Here is a 16,779-nt window from a genome sequence, read left to right on the forward strand (position 1 = left end):
TTTTCAACTGTTGCACCCAACCCAACCTGATCCTGATTCCAATGCTGAAATACAACCCAAAAGCAATTTGGTTGCAGTCACAATAACAGAGCAATTGGCAAAGAACTTGACATACAGCAAGAGAGACATGTTTATGTACTTTAGTGTGCCTTGTCGAATGTAATTTGTCTGATTATGAGAAAGACGATGAAGCAGATGTATATATAACGAAGTAGGCAACTTTATCACTTCACAACTCAGTGATTTCCATTGACCCAAGAACTGACCCATAACCGCGGCACGCTATCATAAACACACACATGTACGCACATTCAGACGCATGCGCTCCCTCTCTCTCTTTCTTCTTCCCTCTCACTCACTCTCTCTCTCTCAAATACATGCATGCACAAAAAACACACACACACACACTTGCATATACACACACTCATTCACACATACAGTACACTAATTAAGAAGATGTATCATGCAGAGTCAGACACACACACACACACGTCCACACTCATTCACACATATACACAAGTACACACATGTTCCCTCAGAGACTCCACACACACACACACACACACACACACACACACGCACACACACACGTGTATATATATATATATATATATATATATATATATATATATATATATATATATACATAGACGCCTACGTAATGGAGCAGACGATGCACGTGCTCCAGGACTATTGAACTTGGAGGAGCAAACTTGTCTCTTTGCTCCCTCACTTTTTGATCATATGATATATCCCCCCCCAATATATAAATATTATCTAACCATAACTACGTAATTTCAATCAAATTAATAATACGCAATGACACTTAATAGCAAGTTTTTAAGTTTCCAAAGATTGTGTGACCCCCCACTTTAATGGTTTGATCCAGTGCCCACGGGCCACGGTTCGTCGGCATGACGTATACGACATGTTGGGGGAGGCGGCTTTTTCGAAAGCCCTTGAAAAATTCAGGCTGGATATTGGATAACATTGTGAGGATTATTCTTCGGCGTTTACATCAAAATGGAGCAAATCATCACGTAAGTCGAACACTGTGACTGTATACTAAATGCGCAAACAGATTGAAACTGAATATTTCTCGTATGGTGAGCCTCGGCGCTGCACCGAGTGAATCCAGAGATACGGGATGGTGCCCACTGCGCAGGCGCTGTGATCACCCAACGGCGGAAATAATGCCGCTTTGAGCAGTTTATAAAAAAATATAAAAAATATTTATTAGCAACGCCGAGCTCTCAAACCATCCCGTATCTCTGTGCGAACCCCTCGTGCAACTGTGAGCACCTATGTAATGTCTCTGTGATACTTGTATAACGAACGGTTCGGCCAGAACCAGTCCTTCATGGTAAATCTAGGTTGGTTTCCCATTGAGGAGCAAGTGACTGTGGATTCACTCGGTGCTGAGCACAGTCACGAAAGGGGCTAGTATGGACCCTGATGTAAACAAGACAAACGTCTTTCTCTGGTCTGCATCCCCTTAACAATTGTGTGTATTGAGCCGTACTGTATTGTACCCATTCTGCAATCTGTTAAATAAAGTTTTCATTCATTCATTCATTCAGCCGCCGCGCTCACTGGGGCTATTGATAGCGTCAATTAGTTGTTGTTGTTGTTGGTACTGCCGCTGCGGATGAGAACGGGGCCGGAGGGGCTTTGGGAGGATGGGAAAGTTATTATTATTATTATAATAGTAATTGGCTATCATACGTGCCTAGCTAGCGTTAGCTAAAAGAGCCCTCGCAGTGAAGTTATTATTATTATAGCTATCATACTGTAATATAAACTGAGTTTTATAGTGAAAAGAGCAGCTTTGTTTTGGTCAAGATTGAAGGCTCTATATTGCAGGAAATTGCACATACAGGTGTTCATTAAATGTAAAAAAAAATCTGCCCCTTGCAAAAAAAAAAGGAAAAAAAAAAGAATAAAAAAAAAATTGCACCCCCACTTTCAACTATAACTAGGCGGCCATGTATATATATATATATATATATATATATATATATATATATATATATATATATATATATATATATATATATATATATATATATATATATATATATATATATATATATATATATATATATATATATATATATATACAACACAATGGCATTCTGCAACCTCCAGTAAAAAGCGGTTTAGGAGCCTAGTTCTATGAGTGAAGCAGTGACCCTCGGAAGACTTAACCCCAGTCTGTAGTGTGTTGTCTCTACTTAACCCCAGTCTGTAGTGTGTTGTCTCTACTTAACCCCAGTCTGTAGTGTGTTGTCTCTACTTAACCCCAGTCTGTAGTGTGTTGTCTCTACTTAACCCCAGTCTGTAGTGTGTTGTCTCTACTTAACCCCAGTCTGTAGTGTGTTGTCTCTACTTAACCCCAGTCTGTAGTGTGTTGTCTCTACTTAACCCCAGTCTGTAGTGTGTCCTCTACTTAACCCCAGTCTGTAGTGTGTCCTCTACTTAACCCCAGTCTGTAGTGTGTTGTCTCTACTTAACCCCAGTCTGTAGTGTGTTCTCTACTTAACCCCAGTCTGTAGTGTGTTGTCTCTACTTAACCCCAGTCTGTAGTGTGTTCTCTACTTAACCCCAGTCTGTAGTGTGTTGTCTCTACTTAACCCCAGTCTGTAGTGTGTTGTCTCTACTTAACCCCAGTCTGTAGTGTGTTGTCTCTACTTAACCCCAGTCTGTAGTGTGTTCTCTACTTAACCCCAGTCTGTAGTGTGTTGTCTCTACTTAACCCCAGTCTGTAGTGTGTTGTCTCTACTTAACCCCAGTCTGTAGTGTGTCCTCTACTTAACCCCAGTCTGTAGTGTGTCCTCTACTTAACCCCAGTCTGTAGTGTGTCCTCTACTTAACCCCAGTCTGTAGTGTGTTGTCTCTACTTAACCCCAGTCTGTAGTGTGTTGTCTCTACTTAACCCCAGTCTGTAGTGTGTTGTCTCTACTTAACCCCAGTCTGTAGTGTGTTGTCTCTACTTAACCCCAGTCTGTAGTGTGTTGTCTCTACTTAACCCCAGTCTGTAGTGTGTTGTCTCTACTTAACCCCCCAGTCTGTAGTGTGTTGTCTCTACTTAACCCCAGTCTGTAGTGTGTTGTCTCTACTTAACCCCAGTCTGTAGTGTGTTGTCTCTACTTAACCCCAGTCTGTAGTGTGTTGTCTCTACTTAACCCCAGTCTGTAGTGTGTTGTCTCTACTTAACCCCAGTCTGTAGTGTGTTGTCTCTACTTAACCCCAGTCTGTAGTGTGTTGTCTCTACTTAACCCCAGTCTGTAGTGTGTGTTCTCTACTTAACCCCAGTCTGTAGTGTGTTGTCTCTACTTAACCCCAGTCTGTAGTGTGTTGTCTCTACTTAACCCCAGTCTGTAGTGTGTTGTCTCTACTTAACCCCAGTCTGTAGTGTGTTGTCTCTACTTAACCCCAGTCTGTAGTGTGTCCTCTACTTAACCCCAGTCTGTAGTGTGTTGTCTCTACTTAACCCCAGTCTGTAGTGTGTTCTCTACTTAACCCCAGTCTGTAGTGTGTTGTCTCTACTTAACCCCAGTCTGTAGTGTGTTGTCTCTACTTAACCCCAGTCTGTAGTGTGTTCTCTACTTAACCCCAGTCTGTAGTGTGTCCTCTACTTAACCCCAGTCTGTAGTGTGTTGTCTCTACTTAACCCCAGTCTGTAGTGTGTTGTCTCTACTTAACCCCAGTCTGTAGTGTGTTGTCTCTACTTAACCCCAGTCTGTAGTGTGTTGTCCTCTACTTAACCCCAGTCTGTAGTGTGTCCTCTACTTAACCCCAGTCTGTAGTGTGTTGTCTCTACTTAACCCCAGTCTGTAGTGTGTTGTCTCTACTTAACCCCAGTCTGTAGTGTGTTGTCTCTACTTAACCCCAGTCTGTAGTGTGTCCTCTACTTAACCCCAGTCTGTAGTGTGTCCTCTACTTAACCCCAGTCTGTAGTGTGTTGTCTCTACTTAACCCCAGTCTGTAGTGTGTCCTCTACTTAACCCCAGTCTGTAGTGTGTTCTCTACTTAACCCCAGTCTGTAGTGTGTTGTCTCTACTTAACCCCAGTCTGTAGTGTGTCCTCTACTTAACCCCAGTCTGTAGTGTGTTGTCTCTACTTAACCCCAGTCTGTAGTGTGTAGTCTCTACTTAACCCCAGTCTGTAGTGTGTTGTCTCTACTTAACCCCAGTCTGTAGTGTGTTGTCTCTACTTAACCCCAGTCTGTAGTGTGTTGTCTCTACTTAACCCCAGTCTGTAGTGTGTCCTCTACTTAACCCCAGTCTGTAGTGTGTCCTCTACTTAACCCCAGTCTGTAGTGTGTCCTCTACTTAACCCCAGTCTGTAGTGTGTTGTCTCTACTTAACCCCAGTCTGTAGTGTGTTGTCTCTACTTAACCCCAGTCTGTAGTGTGTAGTCTCTACTTAACCCCAGTCTGTAGTGTGTTGTCTCTACTTAACCCCAGTCTGTAGTGTGTTGTCTCTACTTAACCCCAGTCTGTAGTGTGTTGTCTCTACTTAACCCCAGTCTGTAGTGTGTCCTCTACTTAACCCCAGTCTGTAGTGTGTCCTCTACTTAACCCCAGTCTGTAGTGTGTCCTCTACTTAACCCCAGTCTGTAGTGTGTTGTCTCTACTTAACCCCAGTCTGTAGTGTGTTGTCTACTTAACCCCAGTCTGTAGTGTGTTCTCTACTTAACCCCAGTCTGTAGTGTGTTCTCTACTTAACCCCAGTCTGTAGTGTGTTCTCTACTTAACCCCAGTCTGTAGTGTGTTCTCTACTTAACCCCAGTCTGTAGTGTGTTGTCTCTACTTAACCCCAGTCTGTAGTGTGTTGTCTCTACTTAACCCCAGTCTGTAGTGTGTTGTCTCTACTTAACCCCAGTCTGTAGTGTGTTGTCTCTACTTAACCCCAGTCTGTAGTGTGTTGTCTACTTAACCCCAGTCTGTAGTGTGTTGTCTCTACTTAACCCCAGTCTGTAGTGTGTTGTCTCTACTTAACCCCAGTCTGTAGTGTGTTCTCTACTTAACCCCAGTCTGTAGTGTGTCCTCTACTTAACCCCAGTCTGTAGTGTGTTGTCTCTACTTAACCCCAGTCTGTAGTGTGTTCTCTACTTAACCCCAGTCTGTAGTGTGTTGTCTCTACTTAACCCCAGTCTGTAGTGTGTTCTCTACTTAACCCCAGTCTGTAGTGTGTTCTCTACTTAACCCCAGTCTGTAGTGTGTTGTCTCTACTTAACCCCAGTCTGTAGTGTGTTGTCTCTACTTAACCCCAGTCTGTAGTGTGTTGTCTCTACTTAACCCCAGTCTGTAGTGTGTTCTCTACTTAACCCCAGTCTGTAGTGTGTTGTCTCTACTTAACCCCAGTCTGTAGTGTGTTGTCTCTACTTAACCCCAGTCTGTAGTGTGTTCTCTACTTAACCCCAGTCTGTAGTGTGTCCTCTACTTAACCCCAGTCTGTAGTGTGTTGTCTCTACTTAACCCCAGTCTGTAGTGTGTTGTCTCTACTTAACCCCAGTCTGTAGTGTGTTCTCTACTTAACCCCAGTCTGTAGTGTGTTGTCTCTACTTAACCCCAGTCTGTAGTGTGTTGTCTCTACTTAACCCCAGTCTGTAGTGTGTTGTCTCTACTTAACCCCAGTCTGTAGTGTGTTCTCTACTTAACCCCAGTCTGTAGTGTGTTGTCTCTACTTAACCCCAGTCTGTAGTGTGTTGTCTCTACTTAACCCCAGTCTGTAGTGTGTTGTCTCTACTTAACCCCAGTCTGTAGTGTGTTGTCTCTACTTAACCCCAGTCTGTAGTGTGTCCTCTACTTAACCCCAGTCTGTAGTGTGTTGTCTCTACTTAACCCCAGTCTGTAGTGTGTTGTCTCTACTTAACCCCAGTCTGTAGTGTGTCCTCTACTTAACCCCAGTCTGTAGTGTGTTGTCTCTACTTAACCCCAGTCTGTAGTGTGTTGTCTCTACTTAACCCCAGTCTGTAGTGTGTTGTCTCTACTTAACCCCAGTCTGTAGTGTGTTCTCTACTTAACCCCAGTCTGTAGTGTGTTGTCTCTACTTAACCCCAGTCTGTAGTGTGTTGTCTCTACTTAACCCCAGTCTGTAGTGTGTTGTCTCTACTTAACCCCAGTCTGTAGTGTGTTGTCTCTACTTAACCCCAGTCTGTAGTGTGTTGTCTCTACTTAACCCCAGTCTGTAGTGTGTCCTCTACACTTAACCCCAGTCTGTAGTGTGTTGTCTCTACTTAACCCCAGTCTGTAGTGTGTTGTCTCTACTTAACCCCAGTCTGTAGTGTGTCCTCTACTTAACCCCAGTCTGTAGTGTGTTGTCTCTACTTAACCCCAGTCTGTAGTGTGTTGTCTCTACTTAACCCCAGTCTGTAGTGTGTTCTCTACTTAACCCCAGTCTGTAGTGTGTTGTCTCTACTTAACCCCAGTCTGTAGTGTGTCCTCTACTTAACCCCAGTCTGTAGTGTGTTCTCTACTTAACCCCAGTCTGTAGTGTGTTGTCTCTACTTAACCCCAGTCTGTAGTGTGTTGTCTCTACTTAACCCCAGTCTGTAGTGTGTTGTCTCTACTTAACCCCAGTCTGTAGTGTGTTGTCTACTTAACCCCAGTCTGTAGTGTGTTGTCTCTACTTAACCCCAGTCTGTAGTGTGTTGTCTCTACTTAACCCCAGTCTGTAGTGTGTTCTCTACTTAACCCCAGTCTGTAGTGTGTTGTCTCTACTTAACCCCAGTCTGTAGTGTGTTGTCTCTACTTAACCCCAGTCTGTAGTGTGTCCTCTACTTAACCCCAGTCTGTAGTGTGTTGTCTCTACTTAACCCCAGTCTGTAGTGTGTCCTCTACACTTAACCCCAGTCTGTAGTGTGTTGTCTCTACTTAACCCCAGTCTGTAGTGTGTCCTCTACACTTAACCCCAGTCTGTAGTGTGTACTGTCTCTGAATAGCAGGGGTGTAAAAAGTACCCAGAAATGATACTTAAGTGAAAGTATGGGTACCGTCTCAAAATCGTACTCAAGTAAAAGTCAGAGTATCTGGCTAAAAACACACTTGATATAAGTCAAAAAGTTAAAAACCTTTTTTCTGACTGTATTCTTCTGATAGCAGGTGTTTAATCAAAGATCCCCGCTTTCTAGTCATGCACAAGGACCAATCAGCATGGGTATGGGCGGGTTAATTTTCCATTGATGGGGATTTGATTGGCTGTTTTTAAATAAAGTGCGGCCGCAGGATTAATAACGTTAACGTTAGTTCGGCCAGAGAAACAGTAAAAAGTATGTTTTTTTTCCTCTGAAATGTAATTGAGTAAAAGTACAAGTATACAAACCTAATAATAATACTTGAGTAAAGTACAAATCCCCCAAAAACAGTACTTAAGTATTGTAACGAAGTACAATTACTCAAGTACTTTACACCCCTGTGTCTGAATAGGTAGTCTGTAGTGTGTACTCTGTACTTACCCCTGTGTCTGGATAGGTGGTCCAGCCCAGCTCTGATGTAGATTCTGTTGTGTCCAGCAGCATCACTAAGAGAGACAGAAAGTATAGAAAATGTACACTATTTTATTAAATCTGTCATTGTGTCTTAAATGATTTCAATGATTTTCTAATAACAACCAATAACCAATAATCAATGGAAGGAATAGCAGTGATCTGCCTCTGCTCTAAGACCTTGTCACTATTCTTTCAATACATTTCTTCATGAGCTGTATTCAGGCGTGTAGGTTAGATTTGAGGGACAGTTAATATGTGAGCGCACAAAGCGTGCAAGCAGAATCTTCTTTTGCATGCTCCTCTTCACCTCTGCACTGCCAGACCTATCCTGAGCTATACAGCTACTCCCTTCAGCCGAGGATTTACTGGCAAAGCCATTTTAAAAATGTTGCATTCATTTTATGGTAATTTTGTGGTCTGTGAAGAGACATGAGAGGCGTAGAATAAGTGGGTGCGCTTCAGCCGCAGGTGACAAATAATAGAATAACTTGCTAATCAGCTGTCAACTTACACTTTTGCAACAGATAAAGGGCTCTATTTTACAATTCGTGTCTCCATGGTGTTTGTAGGGACATGTCCCCAGCGTCCCTATATAAAACTACGCCTATGGCTGTATTGAAATGAGTGAAATTGTCTCTCGTCCCATATTGGCAGCTCAATACAAGATCACTGGTTACCACTGGTTAAGTCACGTCTGTTGCAGTGAATGCACATGTGATTTGGCTGTCTGTCATTTGGTGTTGACACATAACACAACAAAGTCTAGTATTACACACTGACACATCATGATACAAGGACCTACATGACCTCACAATAAGTACAGGTAGACAATACGGACACTGCAGACACACAGTTGCACAAATACAACTATTTGATCATTGAATGTCTATATCAATTATAGACATTGAGGTTTGAAACAGAGAGTTGAGAGATCCATCCATTCCATTGATTCAATGTCAACATCAAGGTTCACAACCTTCTGAACTGCTGTGTAACAGTCACTGTTTCATTGTGAATGAATGAATAAAGGAGAATGAATCCTTGTGCAGGGTGCACACCTTGAGACAGTTCATTTACTGACGTCACTTGTCAACAAGCTTTCAAAGATAGAAACCCGAGGCAAGACTCTAAGAGCTGTAATACCATCAAAAGATGAAACCTGGAGCTGCTGAATCATGACTTTGTGATCAATCAATCAATCAATCAACCAATCAATCAATCAATCAATCAATCAATCAACCAATCAACTAACCAATCAACTAACCAATCAGTCAACCAATCAATCAATCAATCAATCAATCAATCAAAAAAGCTTTATCTACGCCTACATATATACAGCTGCAGATGTCATATAGTGTGCTTTACAAACAATCAAAATAATAATTGTATTGCAAAATTTACAAGATTAAAACAGGGTAATGAAAAGATGCCATGTATCTTGGTTGGTATACTCAAACCTCTACTATGCTCAACCACATAGGATATTCCTCAAACTAAGCTACGCAATCTGACACGTGATTGCATTTGCAGATGACTGGCCATGCAAAAATCAAGTAATTTCAATTAGGGAAAAACCATAGGAACCCCAATTGTGGCATGACAGGTCACCTGGGAAATGCAGTCACATTTCAGATGGCATAGCTCAGTTTGAGGAAACGATTATAAACATTGCACTTTACAAACAATCAACTGAATATTGAAACTTTGCGGCCTGTGGGCAACCAAGGTAGTGTCATAACAAGGCCAATAAAATAGTTTCACGTCTTTACATTACATAGCGCCCAATTGAAAATTAGGGTCTTCCTCAATGACTCCTGAGTTTAAATAAAGGATAAATAAAAGTGGTTGAGCATACGGTAGTAGAGGTTGGGTCTACCAGCTAGTTAGCCCCTTTCGTGACTTTCGGTTTGCAAGCCTGGGGCTTTTGTGACCGCAGTCACTTCTTTATGTGACGCCACCACTTCAGAAAATACCATCCAAGCGTGAATGTGTGGATCACGTTGTGTCAAAAATATATCAGATATGAATTTCAAAGATACCCAGCGTACAATATGGGTTTAACACAGCTTTACGGTGGGGTCTGGAAGCTCGGAGTTGCTAATAAACAGTTTAAAATATTGTTACTTGACGAGTGGTACTTACAGACCGAACGTCCATTTCCGCCGTTGGTGTCACAGCGCATGCGCACCAGGCAGCCTAATAGCGGCAGAAGAAGAAGAAGACGCCATCTTGCCAGAGTTCGTTGTGAGTACCACTTGTTTTTCCTAACAATGTTTTAAACTGTTTATTAGCAACTCCGAGCTTCCAGACCCCACCGTAAAGCTGTGTTAAACCCATATTGTACGCTGGGTATCTTTGAAATTCATATCTGATATATTTTTGGTAATATAATGGAATGAATGAACAGAAAGGTTAACTTACTATCTTGAGAGTAAGGGAATAATAGCAAGTTATCAAAGTGGTTTTAAGAGAGCGAGGCACCATGGATCCTGTTTTATGATTTATGAGGCTGATGTGACGAAAGCATTGGCGAATAAGGAATCTATTTAACATTTAGGCTACATTTAGTCATTTAGCATTTAGCAGTGTTTTTTTTTAAAGAGAGAAATCATATGATATGGAAAGAGGGTCCTTTGATCAAGGTAAACATAGCTGGGATTGAAGAGAGAGTTTTTAATTGGATAAAGTACTTTTGGGGGGGGGGCGGGGGTATTCAAGTGAGAATAGGATGAAAGATGTCTAACAAGTATGTTGTTGATAATAGAATGCCTCAATGAAGTGTGATTATTCCTTTGTTATTTACTATTATGATTAATGATGTGTTCTCACGAATAGGACCAGATATGGGGAAATCCCTGTATGCTGATGATGGAGCTCTATGGAAGAGAGGGAGGAATGTGCAACATATTGTAAGAAAGGTGCAGGAGGGAGTTAATGAAGTAAAGCAATGGGGTTTCACATTTTCTACTGAGAAGACGAACACAGTATTCTTCACCAGGAAAAAGATTGAGGAAAATGTGATATTGAATTTGTATGACAGAAATCTTGAGAGAGTGAGGGTATTTTGGTTTTTGGGGGGTTGTTTGTTTATTTGTTTGTTTATTATTTGTCACATATAAAATACATATACTTTACGGTGAAATGCTTGGTTCTGTATGAGCCCCTGAGAGTGTGCTTCATACAGTAAAAAAGTAAGTAAAAGAGGAATATACAATATACAATACAATATACAATCTAAAGTACAACCTAAGTACAATCTAAGTACAATGAGTAAAAATGTGTAAAAATGCAGACAATGAGGTACAATTTGCGGACAATGAGGTACAAAACTTTCACGTTGACTCCAGAATAACATGGTCTAAAGTCTGAACATATCGATAAGGTGATAGAGAAGTGTAGGAAAGTAATGCATCATGCATGTTATGAGAAGTCTAACAGGTTTTAAATGGGGATCTGATAAAACCTCTAACACTTTGAGCGCCACGCCTGGTTTTCCGTTTTACCGCTTGAATGCCACCATCGGCGCCAATGTTAACGTTAATATCGCCTAATCTATGTTTTAAATTATGGCTATGTGTCTAATCTGCCCATCGCATTATCAAAGACTATTTTCCAGTCAGTGCTGTGAAGGCAGATTGTTTTTTTATCGCATCGTTTCCGTTTCAGAGCAGTTAGAAAAGCCCCCGTTTTGATATAAAAAACAGCTCATTCTGGAGCATTCTATGAAAATCGTCTTTTAGTGGAATATTCCACAACGTTGATATTCGTCGGCCTTTTTATGAATCGTTTTCAAATAAACGCTAGATGATCAATATTATACGTGCACGCAAGCACATTACGGCCGCGCACTGATAATCGCTCCGTTGATTTCCTCACAGACTTTTACAGTGAAACCGAAAGAAGACATTTCACAAAACAGCTTATAACTTCATCAAACTTACTCTGATTATCCTACCACTGATAACATAGAGTCCTTACCTGACATCAGATGGTATCCAACTGGTATATTCCAATTCCTGATCACCATTCGAAAAAATCGATACGTGTATGGATCCAACGCGATACTGTAGATCTCCATGATCCGCAGGGATCTGAGGCTCCAGAATGAACTGTGGTAACCCCGGCTGGATCAGTGAACTGGAAAATGTGGAGTACCGGATTTTTTTCACCATTCATTTTCATTGAGTCCATTCCAAAATCACTTATGTCATCTTGGAGACGACAGGGGGCGCTTTTTTCCACAGTGATCACCGGCGCAGCTCGGCTATACTCGGGTAGGCTCGGGTGATGCAATCATTTTTCAGATCGAAAAAAAAAAAAAAAAAAAAAAATCTGAGAAATCTCGTGAGTGTTGGACTATGTATGTTGGTCTGATTTGTTCTGTTTTTGATTATGGATGTATTGTGTATGGTTCAGCAGCCAAAACACTCTTGGCAAAGCTTTGTGTACTAGTACAGACACTAGCTCTCAGGATATGTTGTGGGGCGGTCAAGACCTCTCCCATGTGTGCACTGCAGGTTGGGAAAAATGCCATTAGAATTGAGAAGGAAACAACTCATGGCAAATGATTGGACTTATAAGGGGGCATGACAATATATACTCACCCTACAAAGGGAGTTCTGCAACCTTGCAGGGAACATGAAAGGGTCCTCGAATACTAGTTTTGAGTGGGAAATTCCTTAGCAGAGATGATGGGAGTATATAGAGTAGAATTTTGTCCAATAGCAGTGATCCTGCAGTGGCTCCATGGGAACTCACAACACCAACGTTGATTATTATCTTTTAGGGGTCAAAAGGAAGGAAGAAGATGGCTAATGTTTTTTATGAATTATGTTGAACATAAATATCCTATATTTCTTCAGTGGATCCGGAAACTGGTGAGGCAGGATCAGCCTTTGTATAGTTCGTAAGAATAATACTGAAGTATGTAAACGCTCACCAGATAATCTGGGAGTATACACAGTGGAAATGAAATGTATGTGCTGCTGATGGAAGAGATCAAACCAGAGTTAGTCGTATGTTTTGATTCAAGTTCTTAAATGTATAAGTATAAAGAGTCGGGAGGATTTATTGTTCTCCAAGTGCAAAGTAGTATTGAAATAAAATGCATGTGGGTTCCAGCGCATGTTGGAGTCGAGGGAAATGGCAAGCTGTGGATGTATGGACTAAGGAGGCTGATGAGGAGATCCTGGTAGCAGTTCAAATAAGCAAAGCAGAAGCAAAAGGTGTAATATGGAAGAAAGTGATACAGGAGTGTTGGGATAGAGAAGTGAAAGGTAGGCATCTATACCGAATACAGAGGGAAGTCAATGCAAATAGAAGATACATTATTAGAAATGTGAGGGAGGAGGTTATTACAAGGTTAAGAGAGAGGGACATAGTGCATTAAATAAAACATTGTTTTTAATTGGGGAAACACCCTGCAGGTCTGTGTGATCACTGCCAGGAAGAGGAGTCTGTGGAACATGTTTGTTTTTATTTGTTAGTTTATTAATTGCAATAGGTACCAAAGGGAAAGGAAGAATATGATGGAGGAGCTGAGAGAAGTGGGAATTTAATTGAAATCACAGTAATGCAACATTATTGGATGCCAACCGCTGTAAAAAGTCAAGAAGAAAAAATGCAGTGGCTAGACTAAGCCATCTACTGTACACATCATTGCATTATCTGCCTAGTTGTACAGTAGCCACTGGATGAAGAATGCTAACCTAGTGTTAGCTTAAGCTATTTCATTTTTCGTGGTTGATATACATATTGAAATAGTCTACATTCAAGTTAACAAACACATTTAAAAGGTGTTTTATTGACATTTTCGCATTAGGAGATTGCGAGTATAATATGTCTATGTGTCTCTCCAGCACCTTCATACCTTGTTTACTTTAGGATCACCTACTGCTGTATCCAGGGGTGTAGCTCCAGATTCTGGGCCCCATGAAAGAATGTATTTGTAGGCCCCCAGTGAATGCGAGCGCGCGTAAGCGTGCAAGCGGATTTTTTTTTGGCAATTTTTTTATTGATGAAAACGCATAATATGGTTTTTACCTATACATTCGGATCAGCAGTTCAGCACCTGCACTGTTGGTGGGTGAGCCTAGTAAAGGATGTCGCATTGCGCTCATCTTCAATGAATGGACCAATGCAATAGTCTACCAAAGCCCCCCCTCTCTCTCTATATATCTCACACACACACACACACACACACACACACACACACACACACACACACACACACACACACACACACACACACACACACACACACACACACACACACACACACACACACACACACACACACACACACACACACACTTCAGAAACAAACATAGTATCAATGAGAGCATCAATAATACACCTGAGTGATGTCTAGTAAAAAAAAAATTAAATCCTTTTTTTTTTTTTTTTTTTTGGGTCCCCCCTCAGTGCTGGGCCCTTGGAATCATCCTAAGCTACCCCCCCCAGCTACGCCCCTGGCTGTATCTCCATGAGATAAAGCCTGGTAAAGAACTACTGCCGAAAGTGTCTATGGGGTAGAATTTCCGGTGTATGTACTTCCCCTGGAAGCTGCCTCCGAACGGACCAAACTTTTCCCGAATCCTGTCGGCAAACAAGCTATAGAACGTCCCGCTCATGTAGTAAATTCTTCAGGCAAAGCCGTTGCAGTGGCTTAAAACGAGGAAATATTGTGCACTTCACACGTTTCTATAATTGTTTTGTCGAAACCGGAACGCCTGTAGCCTGTACTTCTGTTTAGACACTTGAGGAGGCGTATCTTGTCCAGAGCCTTCTAAAAGGACTCTGATCTTGTCCAGCCTCGGTCCAGCCTATCTACTGCCAAAACGAGAAGTAGAAGAGTTCAAAGCACTTTGTAGAGGGGAGATCCAGACTGTACTAAGTGAGGTAGAGTACAGAGGGGGGTTTAAGCAGTTATGATGGAATAGGCTATTAACACTAGCACAGCCATGGAGAAAATGCCACTAATTCCCGCCAGGAACGGGTCAGATGACCCGACAGCTTATATGAGAAATATGAGAAAAATAAACTACTCCACAACTACAGCCCTTCTGAAGTTGACCAATGATGTTCACTCAGCAATGGACAATAACATGGTTACTGGTGCAATATTTATAGATCTCAAAGGCTTTTGATTTGGTTGATCATTATCTTCTTCTTGACAAACTGTGTGCTATTGGTGTCTCTAATAATTCTTTACTTTGGTTCAATTCATATCTCCACCATATACACCAGTGTGTATCATATCAGGGTAAACAGTCTAACTTTTTGATTATGGATAAGGGTGTTCCTCAAGGTTCATCTTTAGGACCATTATTATTTTCTATATTTGTTAATGATCTCACCCTGATACCATCTGACTGTCTTACTCAATTATACGCTGACGATACAGTGATTTATTCCTCTAAATCTGATATTCAACAAATTCAGTATGCTTTACAGACTCATTTTGATGCTGTCCAGAAATGGTTAGCTATTAACAAACTTTTATTAAATAAGAAGAAGTCCTATAGTATGCTGTTTGGTACTAGATCAAATCTGGTGCAAATATCAAATCAGTTGTCGATTAAGTTTTTAGATGATGCTCCTCTCGACAATGTCGATGAATATAAGTACCTGGGTCTTTGGCTTGATTCTCAACTCACCTTCAAGTCACATATTGATGCTGTGATAAAGAAAACAAATTGTAGCCTGAGATTATTGTATCGTTCTATTAACTGTTTTTCTCCTATTAACTGTTTTTCTCTTCAGGTTAGGAAAATAATCATTATACAGCTGGTACTTCCAATAGTGGATTACGCAGACATAGTCTATCAGAACACCACACTAACAAATCTCCGTCCTTTAAATGTTACTTATAATAGTGTTTGCAGATTTATATTGAGGTGCCCTTATAGAACCACTGTCTTATGTTTGAGTCGTTAAACTGTCTTTCTCCCCAATTCAGAAGACATTTTCATTGGTTGCTTTTTGTTTACAAATGTATTTACTTTAATTATACCCCCCCTATCTAAAGCAGTTCTTAACACCATATAGTTCAACTTATAATTTAAGACACACGGATCTTCCTTTCTTTACTATACCTCGAACCACCAAAGCTATCGGTCGACTTGCCTTTAAATATAAAGCACCAGCTGATTGAAACAAACTGCCTAGTTCACTCAGATCTCTCACTTCTTACCGGTTATTCAAGATATCTTTGTTCACTCATCTACAGACTACTTGCACCTGTTATTGATTTTACTGTGTTAGGGCTTACATGTTGTTTACAGATCAAATTATAATTTTGTATGTGTTTTATAAGGGAACATATACATATTGGTGATCCTCTTGGGAGGAATCAGTGTGGATTGTGGGGGTGAGCTTGGGAGAGCGTCTGTCAGTGTATAAGTGTATTTGTTGTCCTGTGTTTTGTTTTGTTATGTATTGTATTGTATTGTATGTTTTGTATCCTATGTTAAGGACCCCCTCGAAAACAAGAGATAGCATATCTCAAGGGGTTTATCCTTCTAATAAATTTCAAATACCTGTTATGTCTTATTGTTATTACATGTATTATTGCACAATCGCTGCGGGCATGACCACCCGCATTTCACTGTATGCCCTGTATGCCGTGACAAATAAAACTCTTGACTTGACTTGACTTATACTGGTAGGTTCTACGGCGCTCGGTCCACAAAGTCATATTCTCTCTTGACGACAGCGTTGAGTGTTCACAAATCTACAATGAACAATTCCACAATTATACACGTGCGTATTCTGCTGAAGGGCGTTCCTTTCCTCTTTCAAACATAATTTTTACAGCGTGTGTCATTGTCTTTGGACCGCTAAACATCTCAAAAATGCTTTTGTCAGGTGTTTTCAATGGAAGACAAGGCTGGAAAAGGTGATGGCGCCTCGCGCTCGATGCTGCTGTATGCTGACAGCCAGCCTCCTGCACAAAAGAGAAGCCCTTGAATCCCACATTAGTATTCACAAACAACGGCAGCTTGTCCTCCCTTATCCTGCATCAATCTGCTCTGAGTACTGTCTCAAGGGCCGGTGATTGAGCACAGGCAAATAGGACAGATGAAAGTTTGCCGTGTTTTGAGTACAAACAAAGAGGAGGCGCACACGTCAGACACTGGGGGCTTTGATGCCGGCACAGATAGGGGGTTACCGGAGAGAAAACACACACTGTCTGTTTTCATAAAACGCAGCGCTAATCAGCTAACCCAGATAGCATGCGGTCGTCTCACACGCAAGTGTAGACACACACACACCTACACACAC

The 16,779-nt window shown here is 41.3% G+C and overlaps 1 protein-coding gene across 5 annotated transcripts in view; it reads right to left on the reverse strand.

The window, feature by feature from the left end:
- ephb6 (eph receptor B6) overlaps positions 1-16,779 on the reverse strand; it is a 184,171-nt gene that overhangs the window by 160,104 nt on the left and 7,288 nt on the right. For all 5 annotated transcript variants that reach the window (XR_014620763.1, XR_014620764.1, XM_084335855.1 and 2 more), the window contains exon 2: positions 7,462-7,526. Coding sequence is in view for 3 of the 5 variants with exons in the window: in XM_084335855.1 (XP_084191981.1) it covers positions 7,462-7,526 (65 nt within the window). In the remaining 2 variants the exon portion in view is untranslated. The remainder of the gene's footprint in view (positions 1-7,461; positions 7,527-16,779) is intronic.

The sequence above is a fragment of the Notolepis coatsorum genome, assembly GCF_963971535.1.
Source record: "Notolepis coatsorum genome assembly, chromosome: 19".
NCBI lineage: Eukaryota > Metazoa > Chordata > Actinopteri > Aulopiformes > Paralepididae > Notolepis > Notolepis coatsorum.